Source organism: Aquila chrysaetos, chromosome 16 (genome assembly GCF_900496995.4).
Source record: "Aquila chrysaetos chrysaetos chromosome 16, bAquChr1.4, whole genome shotgun sequence".
Lineage (NCBI taxonomy): Eukaryota > Metazoa > Chordata > Aves > Accipitriformes > Accipitridae > Aquila > Aquila chrysaetos.
Window position 1 is genome coordinate 17161787 of NC_044019.1, and position 20134 is coordinate 17181920.

Genomic DNA, 20134 nt, shown 5'->3' on the forward strand with positions numbered 1-20134 from the left:
CTTTCTGTGCTCTAGCAAAATCAAGCATAATTATGACATGATGCAAGAATTATTCAGCAAAATTCTAGGGTCCATGTTACGCGTGAAGTCACAAGAAATAATCGTAACGACTTGTTTCTTGTGAACTGAAAAAGCTATGAAACTATGAAATTAGACTTGTCTGATTTCAGTTAAGGAGGGTTAGATTAAAAGTTACTTTTGAAAATGAGTGGTGTGCTTTATAATCCCTTTTTGTTAGTGTTGTAGTAATTACTGATAGTTTTAACACATCAAATGAGTGTACACCTTACTTTATATATATATATATATATATATATTTAGATAGCTAGATATAGGTATTTTCTACCTCAGAAAAGTTAGTCTAGGTTGGCAAGTAAATATGTGTAGTGTTAGAGTCAAACATAGCCCATCAAAAAGTTTTTTAGTCTAACTACCATTTCCTTTCTAATCACAACATTATGCAGAAGCATTTTACCATATCCTTTCAGTGTCATTCATTAATTTCTGTCCATTACTAATTATTTATTAATAAACAAAAAATCCTTACGCTAGAATCCATTTCTGCTTTCATGTATATGAATGTAAATCAGAGCTACTTCAGCAGAGCTACTCTAAATATACATTGCTTTATTTAAAATTAGAGCTTACTCTATTTGCTTTAGCATTGTATGAACCACCCTGATACAGTGTAACTGTCAGAAAAATACATAAAACATGCCAATGGTAAGGCAATTTAGAAAACAATATGGGGACACCCACATACTATTAATTAAAAACTTAGTTCCTATTCTCTAAAGAGCTGACCAGAAATGAGGTCAATTTATATATTGGTATCACATATGGTGAACTGGAAACATAAGACATAGGAACATGAGAAGAACTGGAAACCTTAATTAACTATCATTTCTACAATTTAGGAAATGCCTTTTGTTGTATAGGCCATGCTGTCTGGAAGTGTCACTAAAGAGGAAATGAATAAAGCAGCACATAAATGACGTGTCTAATTTGATCTTTGGTATCCAGAATGAACTCAAGAGTTATTTCAAGATAGCTATAATGATATTGCTTTTAAAAAGGATTTGCACTAGGCATAAACTACCTTGTCTGAAAACTCCTAATATTAATGTTTTTGACTTACAGTAGCCACAAATACATACTAATGGACAGGGTGAACATAGCGTTGTAATTTTACCATCATCAAAGCATAAAAGCTTTGCCACCAGTTTATCAAACTCAAACATTTCCTACAAGTTTACACTATATCTACTGTACTTATGCATAATTCCTGAATATTGCTACTACTCAGGGCTACTCAAGCAACTAATAATAGATGGCAAAATTACTTCCTATTGTGTCCTTTCTATTGGGCATCAGCTTATCTTCAATTCAGTTTAGTTACGATTGCTTCCCAACTATTCTGATGGGAAACATGAAAAGAAGGATATAGCAGCATACACTCAGCACATAAGCCCTAATGCAAGCCCTGGTGAATTTAATAGAAGAGTTTCTCTTTGCAGTGTCTCAGGGAATAGAAAGCCTGAAGGAAGAACAATCACTGTTCTTTGCTAGTCGTCTTAGTTTTAAATCATGGCTTTAACAGTAAGTGGAACATCTATATCCACCTAAATTCTGAGAGGCAAGTGAGTCAAGTTCTGATTCACTTCAGAAAAAAAAAAAAATTTTGTTCTGCTGAAATTAATGTAAATTTTACCATTCCCTTCAGTGAGGCTGGAATTTCACAACAGGTCTCTTATCAACTCATTGTTCAAGAGTTTCTAAGTATTCCCAACTTTTTTCAAAGAGATTGTGCAATTCTTGACAATAAGACAACAAAGCAAAGTTTTAAATGTGTTTGATTGTCTACGCAGGGAAGTACTTGTGTAAGCATTCTGCTATTTTAGCCATTTGCTTATCAACAATGTTTTCCAAAAGGTATATGTAATAATTTAAATGAAAAAGCCTAATATAAATTCTATAACCAAAATGCAAGGGTATTTATTCTGGGAAGCAAAGCTTGTTATATAAAAAGAAATGTCTGATTTAAAATGTACCACAAAGGGCCAGATGAGGGAACAGGTCAAAAGTTGAAGGATGCTCTACTTTCTCTGCAATAACCAAAACTGCTTAATCACAAGTTTACCTGCAATTGTTGAACTGTCAGTCTGACTAGAACTTATATTGATACTGTACTGTGTTAACATTACTTCTAAGTTGCAGAGCACAGAGTGTTCCCAGAGTTACATTATTTATGATGTGGAAATGGGCTTCTGGGCAAGAGATTCTGAATTGCATATTTTTGAAACTCCTGCTGCTGGTATGTAGCACATTCTATCATTTATGCTTCACTATCTCACACACTGAGAAACATCTTGCTTCCAAACACTTTGTTACAAGCCTTGACAGATTCCCATTTGAACATATTAGGTAAATTAAGAAAATTATGGCAGTTCAGCAGTGTCTCAGTTGGATGAGCTGGTACTTCTCCTTTTGATATCACTGATGGTGAAACTATGGCTTTATGTTGTGGGGGCTGGTGGTTAAAAGCCAGTAAGCAAGCTTCACTGATACATGACTTGACTGTTAATAAAAAGGAAGTAAACCAAAAACTATGAGGAAGGTTCGTGAGTCCCTCTACGGTACTCCTATGCTCCAGTGAGAAATCTGCTTTACTGGACTGCTCTTAGGACTCCTAAGGGATTACAGAAAAGAAAAACCTTCTTTTAAAGAAGCTTTGAAAAAATAATCTAGTGCTTTTGAAGACATTAGATATTCTCATTTGATTTCCTTTCTACATGAAATCTCATTGAAAGGTAAATGATGTGAGTCATAGTAATTAAGAAATCCCAGTATAATAAGGGCATTCTAAACATTCAGCAATATCTTATGAATTTTCTTCTCTTTGAAGAGTGCATATGAAGACACCTCTTCTTGGTTTAGATAAACTTAGTTATGTTGCACTCTTCAAACACCTTACACCTGAAGATGTCGACACACCTTTCTCGCATTAATTTTTTAATTTCCCCAGAATACTCCATGAATTAGGTTACACATTCTTTTCAACAATGGAGAAAATGAAACACAGAAATGGCTGACAGGGAAGAAATACATCCCCTTTATGCTCTTTTGCAACAATGTCACTGGGCAAGTCACTTGCACAATTTAAAGCCATCTCAAGCCTTCTGCACGGGACAGAACTGACCTACAAATTGTTGCTGACCCTACAGGAGCTAAGAACAGTGGAAAGATATATCTTCTGTCCTACATTATGGAAAAAGTGTTCTCCTCTACCCAAAGGCCCTGAAACTGAATATCCAATGTGGCTATCCAGTTTACTTAGGAACCAAAAGTGCAAAAGGGACAGACTGAGGTCCAGGAGCTGGTTCAGAAGGTGAAGTCCAGTATCCCTGCTTCTTTGTCACTCTTCCCTTGCTTTGGATCACACTTTGGATAAGGCAGTCAGCAGATTACAGAATAGTTTTGATGAGTTTTCACCTGTTTTAACTCCCAGCTACAGGTAATACTACCACATTTTGAAATCAATCTTATTAATGTAAACAATAGAGTACTGTTTTGTAACAGAGGAGGCAGAAATACACACCTTTCTCTGTCCCTCCTTGTGACCCAAAGTACTAACAACTAAAAAACTGTGAGAATAGTCCTGCCTGTTAACTGGGTATTTAACAGAAGTGAAATCCATCTATGTACAGTATCAATACAAGGCCAAGGTAGTAATCCTATGCCTTCCAATTACCCTTTGCATCCATTCCCCAATGGGAAACTGAAATATGACATGACCTTTTTTATCATTAAAACAGACAATCAGCAAATGGTAATTGCCCACAGGATCTAATAGGTAATCCTGGTGTAACCATTCAGCCAATACTCTGCTTCTGTTTACTTTGTGTTGAGAGCAGAAAAGGGACAATGAGGAATCCAAGACATTCAGTACCTTCCTAATATATTGATTGTCACAGATGCAGTCCCACACCACTAGTATCAATATTTTTTACTTGACTCTATTTTAAGTATATAGAGTCAATCTCCTTCTTCAAATAAAGTTTAAAAAGTACTATAAAGGCAGTATGTCCATCTCTAGGAGTAAAGTAATTACAGTGTTGCATAAGCAAACTGTAAGAGAGTCTGTTTTTCAATATGAAGTTTGCTCTGTTTTCAAACTGTGTTCATGTGGTTGTGTTTCAACAACTCACAAGGCACCCAACTCAGTGGTTTTCACTTACCTTTGCCATAGCTGAATTACCAGTGGCAAAGTCCTTAAGAAAGAAATTTTCAACTACATCCCTTGCAAAGCAGGTCTGTTTGCACACAGGGCAGGAAAGGATACCTGAATTTAAAACAAAACAAAACAAAACCACCACAAATAAAACAATGCACACCAGCCATGTGAACCAGGAAATTATATAAACCCCACTTCAGTATTGCTGGCCTTTTTACATCACACGGACACACTTAGTTACTGGAAATGAAGGCATTCTTCAAGCCATAAGTTACTTGTGCCTAGATATAGTTCAATACATAGGAAAGAAAAACAAAGCACAAAATCCCTAGAAATACACTACAGTTCACTTGACTTATTTCAGCATTTATCAATTCTATCTGCATGTCCAAATTCCCTTGAATTCATTATGGTTTACAGCTCTGATAAAAACCGAGCTGCACTTTAAACTGTATTCCCTTGTTACAGATCTACTTGTGCTTTCTGGTACTTGCTACAGTTCTTCTAGACCACCTTTACATTACCAGAGGTATATCAAAGCATAAAACACACATTGCCTACTACTAGTTTTACAGTGCAGCATGCTATGCAAGTGAAGTGAAAGAGGAGTAACATGCTGCTAGCAGAAGCAACAAGTCAGAATAAAGGTAAAGGATAAAAAAAGTTTCATAAATAGAACTCAGAATTGCAAACCATCTATTACAACAAATCCACAGGTGGAAAAACGTGATCATCCCTAAAGCAAAGCAAAGCAAAGCAAAGTGAGCAGTGTGAGCAGCAAAATCTGGCTCCACCTTCATTAACTACTGAGTGCAACTGGGATGAATCTTAGTATTTGCCTGGGCTGCGAACTAACAGTTCAAGGTGTCCATAACCATATACCTGCATTTTGGTACCTCTGCTATTCCATCCTTAGACTTCTTGGCCTAGGACTTAGATTTTTCTAGAAGGTCATGCTTTTTGTTTGTTTGTTTCTTTCTTTTTTTTGAAAAGGAGTGTGCATGTTTCTGACCATATTTCTGTAAACTGTGAATCCAGTCCTTTAGAGATGGTGGTGGTATGTCAGTCTATTTTTACCCTATCTTATCAAGTCTTTTTTTATCTAAGTTTTTCCATTCTGTTGAGAACAGAATTTCAGTGCTATGCTCACCTTGCCAAGTGATCTGTTTATGATAACTAACAGCAGTATTTTCCATGACTAAATGATGCAAACTCACTTAAAGCAAGATTTTAAAAGCAAGATCAATGACAACTTTCTATTGGACTGACAGTGTTCAATGTGCTCTTTTCCTTAACTAACAGTATTTTTTAATAAGGAGAGTGGCCTGTACCTTAATTAAATCTTAAGAAGTCTGTTACTCTTTGCATTAGATAGTTATCAGAGACACTCATGTTTTCCAGGTGTTTAGTACTACCTGCCCTTGGGACATAGCTCCTGCAGTCCCTGGCCAGGTGCACAATTCTAACCCTGAGTGTCTCCCATTTGCAGAACTGGACTACTGTTATTTTAGCAGCAGCACTTCACATTGACAGAGATATACAAACCCCAATCCTTTCCTACATTACCACTTCCGACAAAAGCACTATGCAGTCAGATGCCTGCAAAGGTGCACTTTCATTCATAAATGTTTTGAAGAAACTTTGAGTTCTGTTACATCTCCTTTGAAGAGGACATCTTACTAAGAACAGCTTCCATGAGGTTTAGGTCTTTTTTAGCCCAAATCTTGTTATAAAAGCAAAAGTATATTGTTTATTATTTTCTGAGGTTGTATTTAAAACAGAACTGTGATTTGGGTGCCCAAGTGGCAGACTATGGTCTACCTCACACTTGTTTAACTGTGCATTTCACACAGCACTGAGTGTTCATGTAGATGTAAGAAGGAACAGCCATTATCCACAGGTGCCTGCGCTACTCAGCTACAAGTCACCCCAGGGGAAAGGGCAACGCAAGCAATTGCCAACACTTTGCTCATCTTCTGGGCATGTAACTTGAGTCTTGTTTAAGTGTGTTCTGGTGACAGGAGTTACAAAGAGGGTAAAAATTCACCTGACAAAGATGCCCATGATGGCAGAAAGCTGGACAAGTCTTTTAAACTCTTCCTCTACTTTGCATCCTTAATATAAGGAGTGCAGCTGAAAAGGTATCTTATTTACCTACAATATTTGTAGCTAATCACCTTCATATTTTACACCCTAGGACAACAGAATGCTTTTATATTAGTCACAGAGAAACCTCTCCATGCTTTCCCAAATTATGGTTGTGTGTGCCTTTTAGATATCTGTTAACAGCTCGGTTCTCTAGAGAAAAGTAAAAACAGTAGGAGCACTGCAGTACCTAAGACAAGATGTGTTATACAGACAGTGCCCTCCTACTCCTTGTAAATGGTGCATACTACAAGCACCAGTGAATTGTAGTGCTGATTCCTAGGTGGTGAAACAGTTTTCAAGTTTCCCTGTGAGCACCTTAAAAAGCAACACAGTTAAAACAGCAGCAGAAATAAAAACACAGATACATTTTGATTGATAAGCTAGGAAGCAAAACACCTACTCTGCAAGCAGCTTCTCAAGTAAGTCTCATGGGACATGCTCTAATTCTCAGTGCAGTCAATAGGAAACCATCTACTGACTTTACAGGGAATCGCCTCTAGCCTTTTGAGACTTCGAACCAGTTTCTTACTCCTGTAACAGCATTACCCAAGCAGTGCCAGTTCTTGATCTGGCTAATACAGAGAAAAAACCTCCATACTAAGACTACATAATATGCTGCAAATTGACCAAAGGGGAAATTATAAACAGGTTACTTTCTGAAGTAAGAAATCCACGACTCTCACAGTTATTCCTTCATCTACATTCCATATGGATGAGTGCAGCTTCTTACACAAAACATTTCTGGGAACAGCTGCTTACTGGGAAACAAAAGCAGTGTTCAGGACTTTGCCATAGCAAGGACAACTTCTGTCTACACACCACATAAAGTAAAAAAAGTTAATACTGAAGTTACTATTTTATTACATTCCAGCAGTATTCAGTTAGTGCAGAATGTTAAATCAAATTATACCAATTGAATGATATTTAATGGAATGCTCATGCCCTCAGGGGCGTTCATGTGAACCTTAAATTCTGCTAATTTGTTACAAACCAGTGAAGTATAAAATACATTGTATAAAGAATGCATTAATTTGACAATGGGCAAGACCATCTTTTTAATGTTTTTAAATGTGTTGAAAGAAAACTTCAATAATTTTTACCCTAAGAAAACATATCACGCATGGATTTCAGTTCTGCACAAAAGCCTCCTTGTATATATATTGAGAAATGCAGTGGTATTAAGAAATACGGAACAGCTATGATTTTGGAGGTAGATGACATTACTGCTGATTAATTAGGGGATATCTAAAAGTGATGCCTCAGATGCCATGGGACAGTTTTTTTCCCAGGTTTTAGATCCAAGTTATGCTACTGAAATCCATGTTGTTCCAGAGATACACATGGAGTGAGTCGCACACACACAGGTCAGAACTTTGTATTAGACTCATCACTACAGACCATCAAGTACAGATTTGATTGTGTAAATGTCAAAGCGTGTCTTAAATATCCAAGTAACTGTGAATTATAATGATTTCAAATCTAAAACTCCCTTGAGATGAACATAAGACATGTATAGCCCTCAGCTTAATAAAAAAATCGGAACAAAGAGCGTAACAGTTAACAGGAAAAATAATGGGGACACCATGGCAATATTGTATCGGAAGTAGTCTCCTACTCATAGGAGGACTAATCAGTAAGCACCTTCTTGCCTGTCCTGATACTGAATTCTGTATTTAAGATTTTATTAAAAGCACAGGAGATGGATTTGCATCTTGCTAAAAGAGGGATTCCCTGAATGTGGTAGCTTCGGAGATCATACTTGTTCAACTACTTGGCCTTCTTATTTGATTCCTTTTCCATTTAATAAAAAACTGTGCTTCCTGGAAATGCCCAACCTTTTTCAATATAAATTCCCAAAAGAATCTAATGATAGCTTGGCATAATAAATACACTACAGAATAGTTTGTGAAGCAATTACCCTGAAATTAAGCAAACCTTACATACATATTTACAAGTAGCCACAAGCAGCAGCTACTTCAACAATACAAATCGAGCACACTATGCTATGCTCATGCTCAGAGTGCAAACTACCAGTAAGGTACGATTTCCTAGAAACCCCTTACCTGTCCCTTGGATAAACAGTCACTTAGAGAGCTACACAAAAGTCACTTGTGTTGGGGAATGGGTGGTTATTAAGCAGAATGGCACACACCATGTGCTCCCCAGAATCAGGCTTTGCTGTACTGCAAATTGAAGTCGCTACACCTTTCACAGACCATCTGGGGCTGCTCCCTCTTCTTCAGCCAGAAATGCTGACAAATCAGCAGGGCAGAAAGATGTACTGGGTCACTACAAGGCACATTTTTTTTTCCCCCCTCTTGCCTTCTTTCTTGCCCTTGCCTCTCAGAATCATTCAGGCCTCTGTTAACTTGCCTTGGTTGTATTTTTCCTGAAGTGGTGGAATAAAAATCCCATAGTAAGAACGAATAGCAGCATCCTACTTCCCTTCTTGCCTGGATCAGTCCTCAGAATAACCTGGAGCAAGTGTGCAGAAGGAAAGAGAATAGCTTTTCCAGATCCCGGTAGCAGCAGGTCTTAGAACGTCATTCACTCCCACAGTACGTTTTGCAGACCATTCCCTAAATATTTTTCTTGCCTTCCTACCTTGCCACTGCCTCTAAACAACATTGTTAATTTGTTTTAAGAACCTGTACTTTGCAGACAGCTCATTTAAATATATCATTATTACAGCACTGTGGGTGAAGGGAAGAGTAGTCAGAAGCCCTAGAGACTCACTGTTTGTACGTATGAGAATGATGCAATTTCTGGATCTAAATAGCAATTCAACATGGAATTACAGGTTTCAAACAACAGTTTACATATTAAGAGATCAGGAGCCAAATTCATCTATGGTGCAATCCTGATGCCCAAATGAAGTCCATTATTGTTATCAAAACCTCTAAAATTAGCAAAAAGCTAAGAGAGCTGGTGACATGCTCTATTTTTCTATGGAAATTATATTGGTAGGAAGGAGGTAGGAACATTTGCATAAATTATTTTTAGAAGTTCATTACCTCCTGCTGTTTATCATTTGAAATCCTTATTTATGACATCACATTTCACTGCTAAAGAGATGACCACAAGTTTAGAAAGGCTAGCAAGGATCCTAATGCTGGATTTAAGCCCCATTTTATCATGACATGCAGAACAAAACCCTATTTCAGAATGATATCCAGGATAAACCACATAAAAGCTATTCTCAGTGTATTTGAGTTATCAGCTAGTACTGAACAATCACTGAAGACCACATTGTTTTGTACAGACTCCCACGAAGTTTCAACATGTGAGGGATGTGGAGGAACGGTCCTACAACTACATCCTTCCAGGGCTCCACTACTCCTTTAACTACCATCCATAGTAGGCTAATACACCTGAACACTGCCACAAAAGCCACCAGCACTAGAAACGACACGCGTACAGACAGATCTCTCTGTGTGTGTGTTACATTTACACACACACCTCTGAGCCCTGAAAAGCTTCAGCAGCAGATGTTTACTTTGCTGAATTGGTTTGCAGCCTTTTTTCATAAGCCACGTGTTTATTTCCGCTCTCACACTCCCATCAGCAATAGTAACTAGACAGTGAGTTGGGGAAAATGGAAATTCAAAGGCAGTGGATCCAGTAGTCACAGATACCCGTCTGGATACACCAACTCCACACCTGGGATATCCAAAATCAGCTTTCAGGAAAACAACAAGGTTCTGCCATATACTGTTCAAGCCCTAGTTCCCCACAGGTCAGATCTCTTGCATCCCAGTGAGAAGTTAATGAAAATTGCCACACTGCATTGGACCCAGGGAATAGTAAGCGGACATCAAGGTAGTGACCCTCATACAGAGTGTTCCTTTGTAGAAGCAGAAATAAAGAACGAACTAAAATTTCTGAGTACTCTCAAGTTTTTACTCCACCTATGTTTTAGCGATCTAATTTGTAAGTGACAGAGCTGTGGATAATTTGCAGCAATCATCTCTGAAAGTCCAAACTGTAACCCCTCCACCATGTATGGAAACTTAGTACAAAGACCTTTTGAACATCAAAAGCCACAGCTGGCAGTTTTGTTTCAAGGTCTTCCAGTCTGGTCAGGTTTAAATAGAAAGAACCCTCAATCTGGTTGTCTCAGAAATAAATCAATGCAGATAATTAACCTATTATTATAATAAGAATTGATTAGCATAAAGAAACAAACAGTGGAGCTATCATACACACCACATTTATACTTGCTGTCCACATGTTGCACCTATTCCTCCGCTCTTTTTCCTCCAACAACCATCAGAATAATTATTCTCAGAGAGCATTAGCTACAGCTCAAGCTGCAGGCATAATTTACACTTCCTTGGAGACCCAATTATAGGTTATAGGAAACAGTTCTGAAGACAGCCTCCCACTCTACACCTTCATATTTATATAACTAAACCCCCCATTGTTTCACTTGCCTTTTGGATCTGGCAGCTGAACAGCAGAGTGAGAAGGGTGACTAACTTTAAATCCATTTTAAGATAACTAAATATATACATTATGAACAGTTTCTCTCTTTAGAATTACCTTTCTACTTTCCTTTCTAGAAATAAAACATGTATTTGATGTTAAGTGGATCTAATTAAAGCAAATGGGTATTCTCATTCAGAATTAATAGATGTGATGCATTGCATCACTTGCCTTACATGATTGCATCAAAACAAGGTTATTTGCGCCCTGGAGATATAAGAGCTGTAAGACCAAGGCAGCCAAGCTGTACTCCACTGTAAGCCTAAATATGGTTTAAAGAACTCTGTAGATGTGCTTTTTTTTTTTTTTTTTTTACATACACACTTAGTACAAGATAAGGCACCATGTTGACACCTGGAGTCTCCTTAAGCCAGTACACCACACTTCTTATGCCAAAACATCATACTGAAAATGAGCCTAGAGCGAAAGGAGTGCTAGATCTCAATCTTTTTCTTGAAATAAACTCCCCTGAAGATATCGCTGAACACGTTAAATGCAAGTGTGACCAATGTTTGGCTGAGTTTTGGATGTGCCTCACTAACAAGAATTCACAGTTAGGGATCCATGGTTATATATAGCACCTACCTTACAAGCTAAAGAAAACTGTATATTTTCAGCTGGAAATAATAAAATGCAGCAAGTGGACATGTGTTAACAGTTAAAGTCATATGATAGTCTTTAATAGTCTGTTTTCTCTTTGTTTTATCCAATCAGTTTGTATTTCTCTAATACATAACCTTGTTACATTTCCTGGCATTTAAGTGGTGATCTCAGACCCTCCCTTGCATGTGGGAAGCTACCATAATGCAAGTGTGGACCGTTTTTGACTTATGCACAGAATGTGGATAGAAATTATGCAGTCATTTTCCATGATTTTTGTTATCCAACCTAGAAAAGCACAAAAAGGCAAAACACATTTTAAAAATAGAATTTCAGAAAAATAGCTCAACATAATATTTCAGTACAAAAACATGGTACAATTAAATCTACCACTTCCCAAAGCAATTTACAAAGCTGGACAGCTACTAATCACATTTTACAAACATTAAGTGTAACTTACAGGTTAGACAAATTACCCAATTCAGTCACAAAATGTAAATAATACCAGGGCTTGATATCAGCTAGCAGAAATCTGCAAGGTGTTCCAGTACATCTTTCCTGATCTGCCTTGTTCTCAGGGGTCTAAACTGTGATTGAGCAGTGATTACCTGTGATTTTTTTTTTAAGGGCAAAAAGAACCCCCAACCCTGGAGGTGAGACAGCCTTGCAAAAACATTAACTTCTCACAACAATGCACCTCCACTGGTCCTCATTTAGCTACTTTTGAAATTAATATGTTGGTGATATTTAAAGCGCTAAAACAATGTAAATCATTTAACATCTTATGGAGAGGCAGGTTTGCAGATAAAGGGTAATTTGGCACCCACCTCCAATTCAGAAAGGAGGGATAAGCACAGGAACCTGGATGAATCTAGTTTTGAATTTATTCAGAACTCAGTGTGAAAGAGACAGACACAACAAGCCAAGGCAGCATCCAAGAACCAATTTTGTATGTTTTCACATTGTACTGTGAGTGGCAATTCACACAGGTAGGAGCCTGGGAAAGTCCTCATCTGAGAAAGTTCCATCTCAGGAGATGGGGGAATTTTCTCTCTCTTTTTCTTACCCAATCCCTCTCTTTAAAATTATTCCTTCCCAAGCACTAAACAGACTGGAAGCACACAACATGCAGATCTGCAGAGGAGAAGAATGTGGATTCTCTGTTACATGAGGAGAAGGAATTAAAAAAGGAAAGTGATACTGGCCTGCAGAAAAAGAAGAGAAAGACTGAGAATCTTAAAGTCCCCTTCATATAAGAAGCATATGTAGGAGCCAAACTCACAAAGATAATTTTCTTTTTCCACTCAAATTACTTCCAAACTCTCGGTTCTCACAGCTTTGAATAAATGCTGATGTGTATGCAGCTTTTCCATAAGAGCTCTGCCTACCTCAGAGCTTTCATTCTTGAGTCATCTTAAACACATACAGATATAAAAGTAAGTTTCCAACATCAATCTCCATCAAATATCAGGACCACTTACCTCCATCTTCTCAGCAATCTTAATGCAACAACAATAAACTAGAAAAGAGCTTTATGTTAGTATAGTACTATTTATCATAAAGCATACCAAAACCCACAAATTCAAGCATGCTTTTATAGCAAATGTCAGATTGACTTCACTTGGAAATACATTCACTTTTTCCATTCTTATATTTTGCTTAAAGAATTCATAGTAAGTAAGGAACATATTTTTCTTACAGGCAATATTTCATGTTTACTCAGCTAAAATGGTTTAGCACTTGCATTTACAGTTTATCATTGCCAGTTATATATGATCATACTTAAAGATAACACTGAAAATTGAGTTGGTATTGTACTGCCCATAACTGAGCAATCAGTGCAGATAAGACAAGCAATGTTTAGCGTCATGCCACCAGATTTCACAAATTTATCCTGGCTGACCTATGGTGGTTGCAGTTTCAGTCATTGACTTAAATAAGAGACACAGATGTTTTGGGTTTGCTGCTCTCCTTGCTCATCTATTAACTGAGTCTCTGCACCTGGTGTCTCACTTCATTTACTGGGTCATCACTGTTCATTATTTCTTTTCTCTAATCTTGCTCTTTCCCACAGAAGTTCCCTATCTACAAAACAATGAGGAAGTAAACAGAGCAACTTCAAGAATACAGAAATAAATTAGTATTTGTTCCAATTTGCTATAGACAAATAATTCCCAATCCACTCAGGAGCTTGAAGAAACATCCAATATTTTAACAGGTCCTGAAAACTTCTAGCTGCACTTCATCCAAGATCACCAAGTAGTATAAATTCACTTTTCCACTTGGCAAACAGAAACAAGGAGGAGAGAGGAATGGCTTAGATGTCAAATGAGGATACATAAAAAGTAATGGTGTGGTTGATTTCAACAGCATTTTATTATAAAATAGGTCCCTCAGACTTTAAGCCCACTCTGGGCATTAAAAATTTTGAGGACACATTTACTTGAAATGACTGCTTTGCTCTCTTTGTCTTCTTCTCCTACCTTTATATCTTTTTCTGTCTGTACTCTACACATGAACAGCCTTTCTCCTTTGCCATTAAGTTATTCCCTTTTCCCTTATCTTTTGTGTTTTGCTAGCCTAGATCTCCTAACACTGTTTCCATTTGTTCTCAAACCTGAACCTGTCTAGTTTATGTAATCTCATCAATTCAGATTACCATCACCTCAGGGAAGGTATCTTCCCTTCCTACATGTTTCTAAAATCTGCTATGGAAGAGATAATAAATGATGCCTCTTATTCATCTAAAGTTCAAAGCCTGTGAAAATACAAGTGATCTACATGCCTTTGCTCTTCTTATAAATTAGTAATGAGTCTGGAATGCTTCCCCATGGCAATTAAGACTCATTCAGTTAAAATGACTGTATTCTGTCATCTAAATCCTGTCTTATTCCAAAAAAGTTATGTATTTTCTATTAACAACACTACCAAAAACTGTACAAATAACTTCAGGATTTCAAAAGGCACAGTCACAAAATGCTTGTCATCCTCACTAGTTTACTCAGCTTGTTAGGGTGAGTTACAGTATATCCTACAGTCAGAAGGGTTCAGATAGAGAGAAACCACATTTACGAGATAAAAGGAAGAGTTTCAGTGCACCACAATACACATTTTCTAATAACAATTCTTATGACCTCTGATAGGAACAAAGAAACGGATGTTTTTGTGTTGGTGTTGGGCAGGGGGGCGCATAGAAGGGGGACAGAAGGAAGAATAAAACTATTGCCACAACCAGTACCACAGAAAGGTCCAACATGTCCAAAATATTGGATAAAGATGTAGCCTAGAAACTACCTTGGAGCATTTATTCAATTATTAAGCTAAGTGAATAAAATATTCGTAATGTCACACTTGGTAACTGAAACTTAGCCCATTCTGAAAAATGTTTAATGTTGCCTGTGTCATTTCTCTTCAAAACATTGCTGTTGGATGGAAAACATAATGAAGGAGGCTTGTTCCCAATCCACCCTCTGCTCATACAAATCTTGAGTCTCCTAGTTTATTCTTTTAAAATAGTGCTGTAAAGGAATAGGCTACAAAAAGTACTTCTCAATCCATCTATTTTTATAATACTGTAATACAAAGAGCACAAGCCAGAGATTCTTAAATATTACCTTCATATAGAACTTCATACTCAGTGGGAATACAGCTATATCCTTGAATCAAATCCGGAAGACAGTCCTTACAGAAGGAATGAAGGCAAGGTAGCATTCTGGGCTCTCTCTTCCGCAGGTCCCATTTGCACACCAAACAATTCCTCAACAGATCCAGGGTATCCATTTCTGTCGGCTGAAGTTTGACATCGAAAACATGAAGAGTCACAAAATGGCTCATGACAACCCCTTCACTTAACAAAACACTCGATCACTCAAGTGCAAACTAGAAGGCAACAGCAGGATGCATATTCTCAGAAACAAGATTTATTTAGTCCTTGTGAAGAAAGAGGAAGTTCCTTGCAGCTGAAAATCACGTACCTGCTTTACAAAAAAGAATATCTTTGCAGATTGTTGTGCAGGAAAGTGTGGTTTAAGGTTTACAAACCATGATCCCACTATCTCTCTATAGTACTTGCAAGTTCTGTAAAAACTGAAGTAATCTGTTCTATTGATCTACTTACAAAGCTGTTACCAGGCTGAATTGTCACACGCTGTACATTTCCTGCTAGAAGCACTGAAACTGTGCAATAAAAAATGATTATATTCTCTGACTGCTTTTACAATTTCACCTCAATATTTTATAGTTTTCAGGTAAAGCAAATAATAAGCATAACTGATCATACGTCCATCATTTCAGCAATGCATGTTAGAAAGCTGCCTTGATAAATGTACAGCATCTTCTGCCAATCTTCTTCGTAGAAATTTAATAAAATACACTTTGCAGTAATCAAATTTCAACTAAGATGACCACAGATCAAATTATAGACCAAACCTGAGCTTCCCACAAGCAGGACAGTGTTCCTCCTGCCAACATAAGCTCCCCAAGGTAAATGAGAGTTTTGCAGTTCATGTTCTATCCTTGATTCTGAGATTTTGAGAGATGTTGATCGGATACGGCCTGCAAAGGGAAACTTTTGCAAGTTGCATCAGAGATGACAAAGCAAATACAGTCTTGTCTCCCCTGGAATCACTCTTCCAGCTGACTGAACCTCCTGGAGCCAGACCCCCAAGTAGTTGCCCATTGCCTTGGCATGGTGGCCTTGCTACCAGCAGTACATAACTTGCACCTACAATCTTCAGATTTCCTCAGCACAGAAGAGCAGCAGCTCTAATCTTAGGGCTATGTATTCTCTTGAGGGATTCTGTCTCGGGGCGGATTCCAGTGGAAATGGTTAGTAAGTGGGTCTTCTTTTTTTTTCCTACCATGCAAAAGAATTATCAATGTCTCAGAAATTCACAACCAGGAATTTTTTAAGTGTTGCATCCTGAAGTCATTGCTATTTAAAATATTTTAGAAAAAATGGACCATATGTTAAAGTCTGCATCATATTTCATACCCAAGACCCATTCTAGGAACAAATGAAAATAGGTAGCTATCCACCAACTTTACTGAATTCACTTAGACAAATTCAAACCCACCACTAAAACTTACGATTGTGATTTCAAAACTAGAGGTCCCTTTAGAAAAGAGCTGTGGTAATGGCACCTGTGGCTTAACTAATAGACATTGTATCGGTGCTTATTATATGAGCTCACTTTTTACAGTGCATCTTCATTAACAATTTCAGAGGCAAATGTCATTAGAGTAGCACAGCTTCTCAGCTCAACCCATCTCTATTGTTTCTTGCAACTACTGTTGTTAAGAAGACAAACCAGCACCTGCAAAAACATGTAATTTCTGCAGTAGGAAGTTGAGGTCTTAGACTACCACATTGTTTAGACAGAGAAACCACAGCCCAGGACCAAAGCATCCTTGCACAGAGAATCAGTGCAAACAAAGCCTAATACTGGGAAATGCTGTATCACCATAAAGGCCAAATCTGTGCCTGAATGAGAAGCAGGTTACCATACATTTTAATTTATGCTTTTTGCATAACATATGAAACTACGTACAAGTTTTTTGGTAGGAGGGGGAAGGATGAGAGTGACAAAAAGTGTTTAGAATTTCCTGCTGAGGTAGGTATGCAAATCAGCAGTCAGGCAGCTACATTACCAGTGACTTGGCTACGCTGGTGGGAAACACCAAATGCAGCAGTAGTGATTACAAAGAAAATAAATAAACTTAATTGCATTTGGAGATGTGCGGTAAGGGTAATGAGGCAGTACGCAGGACAGAAATGAAGATGGGGAGAGCTGGGGAGGCAGCTGGCAGGCCGAGTCACACCTGGAAGGGGAAGAGAAGTGCTGGGTTTTTGGTGTGTCAGCCCAGATGAGGGCAAAGGAAAAGCATTGTGCCGGGGGGCTGCCTCAGGACCAAGAGATCAGTGGTGGCCTCGGGAAGGCAATGGCCACCCCAACACAAACTGAAGAGAAGCATCCACATATCACAGGACTGGAACTTCCAGTAAAGCATTAATACATTTCATACAAGAGAAGTTTGTAATGATACACTCTCATAACTTTATCATTTCTGTATTTTAGGGATAAACTCTCTATGCAAGTCTTTCAATTTCCTGTGCTCCTTTTTCTCAGATTTAATCAGATGATTTTTATTGTACCTTCTTCCCTCCATTAAATGTGGATGTTGCTACACGAGGCTTGTTACAGCATTTTAAAATGCTATAACATCAACTTTACCAGTTTTGCCCATAACTGCTTCATTAGCAGTAATGCAAGTTGCCAGGAATTTGTAAAACATCAAATAAAAATAAAAATATCCCCGCCTACCAAAGCATAATGTTTATCAGTTAAAAACAAAACAAAACAAAACAAAAAAAACCCAAAAAACCAAAAACCCCAAGCAAATAAAAAGGAAGACGTTTTACATATAAGAGGTTAGCTGGCCTTCATTTAGTTTCCTCATTTCTCCTGTTTTTATATAGGAAAATCCTTTATTTGGACATCGTGGACAGCCAGCCGTCCTCGGAGTTTCCTATCAGCCCTCACAGGAGCTTCTTGTTAAGCCGGTAAGCGCAGTTTGTGCGGGACCCCTCAGCCCCCTCACACCTCGGAAACGCTCCCCGCCGGTACGTCACCCCAGGAAACGGCGGGAGGGCCGGCGGGCAGCAGAGCCTGCCCGAGACCCGCGAAACGCCCCCGGCGCGAAGAGCCCCGAGGCGGCACGACTGCGGGGCGCTGGCGGGCCCGAGGGGACGGCGCGCGCCCCCGCGCGCCCAACGGCCGCCGCGCGCGGCCACGAGCGGCAGCCGGGGCGGGACCCACCGGGCGGGCTCCGAGCGGGGCCGCGCCACGTCAGCGGAAGCGGCCTCCGCCAGGTGCCGGACGCTGTTGCCACGGCGAGGGGCGGCCCGGCCCGGCCCGGCCCGGCGCCGCTCCCCGCCGCGCTCGGCAGGGCCGGCCGCTCCCGGCGCCTCCGTCCCCGGCACGGCGCCCCTGCTTGCTGGGGAGCCCGACGGAGGCCCGACAGGGCTGCGCCAGCGGTGCCCGGCAGCTGGATCGCGCCGCAGGGGCGGCCCCGGCCCCGGCTGTCAGCCGGAAAAATGGCGGCGCGGAGCCGTAACGCGGTAGTAAACTGCTCAACCTCAAAACCGAAGTTTGACTAACTCCTCCAGACGGTCATTTCAGGAGTCGGCACAAGGCGCCGAGGAAGAAGTCCTGTCCCGGCCTCAGGGTAGGTACTTCAGGGAGGAGGCTCAGCTCTGCAAAAAAAACCCAAACCCCACACAAAATACCCAGGCTGGCCTTCAGGGGAGCAGGTCAGTCGGTGGAGCCTGCACGCTTCTCACAAGGAACTTCTTGTACTTGGAAGTAAGACTACAAAATATGGAAGAATTAAGACATAATATATTAAGACATTAAATACCAAAGAATTGAGAGTGGTGTCTACTATGTATGTTAGTGAGCTAGCATCACTTGCCTCTTGTGTGCACAGGGAACTTCAGCATAAATAAAGCCTTTCACTGCCTTCGTGATCTGGTCACCGATCAGGTTACTGACATAAGGGAGTAACAACGTTCTTTATTTTGCAGTACTGCACAACTTACCTTTGAGGATTGAAACGATTTAGCTTTGGCAGTGGATAAATAGCATCACATATTAGGAAACACTGGTCCCAGTAGTCAGTGAGATGAAGTTCACATTGTCTTACCTCAGTATTTTACAAACTGTTCGTTTAAGTTACAGTTCTTCACAATTAGCAGTATCACAGGCAAAGATGAGCGATTTTATCAAAGCGATGCATTCAGCTTTACCCTAAAAGCCCTCTAAATTTAATTATTACCAAACACTAGGTTAGGAGTTAATTAACTAGGATCATATCACATACTAGAAGGTAATTTGCAACTATGAGCAATAATTCAAGACTTGTACCAGTGAGCATAAAAAAAAAAAAATAGGTGACAGCGTCTATATGCTTTTGGTCTGGCACTTAAAACAAGAACTAGCTCACTAGCTTTAAGTAATTAATTGATTTTTACCATCAGATAAAGGTAACTGCTTTGGCACGCAGGGTCAAGCCTTGCATTGGCAACTGAAGTCCTATTTTGATGTTTCAACTAAGCAAGCAATATTTTATGTAGTCATTTTAAGCGAAATACATCAGAAATTTGTATCGTGCAGTTCTAGAGCTGTGCCATGGTTTTGTATTAGCTGTAAGGAAGGCTGAAGCTAGCTGGCACTATTTCTGTCCCATACACGGTAACTTCAGGAATTGTGAATCCTACTTGAGGAGGGTATCAATTGCAAAAGTTAATTAAGAGTTACTGTATTAGTTCAGTCATTAAGCAACAGTTTCAGTACAGTACATTACTGCTGCTACTAACCCTTAAAAACACACCAACTTGGAATTGCCATCTGTCAGACCACTAACACTGACAAGAAGCTTTTAAAGTTTTTAGCCTAACACAATCTGTCCAGCTAGTCTGCCACAATTACCAAAAGGACACCATGCTGCTGCTACAATTGCTACAAATTAGTGAAATTCAGAATTGGTACGTGCAGCAGCAATTTTGTCCTGTGGTGGGTGGTGGAAGTCGTCCGCCTAATCTCAAATAAATGCAGTGATAGGACAAGGGGTAATGGCTTTAAACTGAAAGAGAGTAGATTTAGAGTA

At 39.1% G+C, this 20134-nt stretch overlaps 1 protein-coding gene across 1 annotated transcript in view; it reads right to left on the reverse strand.

Moving 5' to 3' along the window:
* TRIM66 (tripartite motif containing 66) overlaps positions 1-15431 on the reverse strand; it is a 53941-nt gene extending 38510 nt beyond the window's left edge. The window contains exons 1-2 of the mRNA XM_041129390.1: positions 15082-15431; positions 4239-4342 (exon numbers count right to left, since the gene is read on the reverse strand). Of these exons, the coding sequence (XP_040985324.1) occupies positions 4239-4342; positions 15082-15301 (324 nt within the window). The 5' untranslated portion in view covers positions 15302-15431. The remainder of the gene's footprint in view (positions 1-4238; positions 4343-15081) is intronic.
* Positions 15432-20134: the final 4703 nt, after the last annotated feature.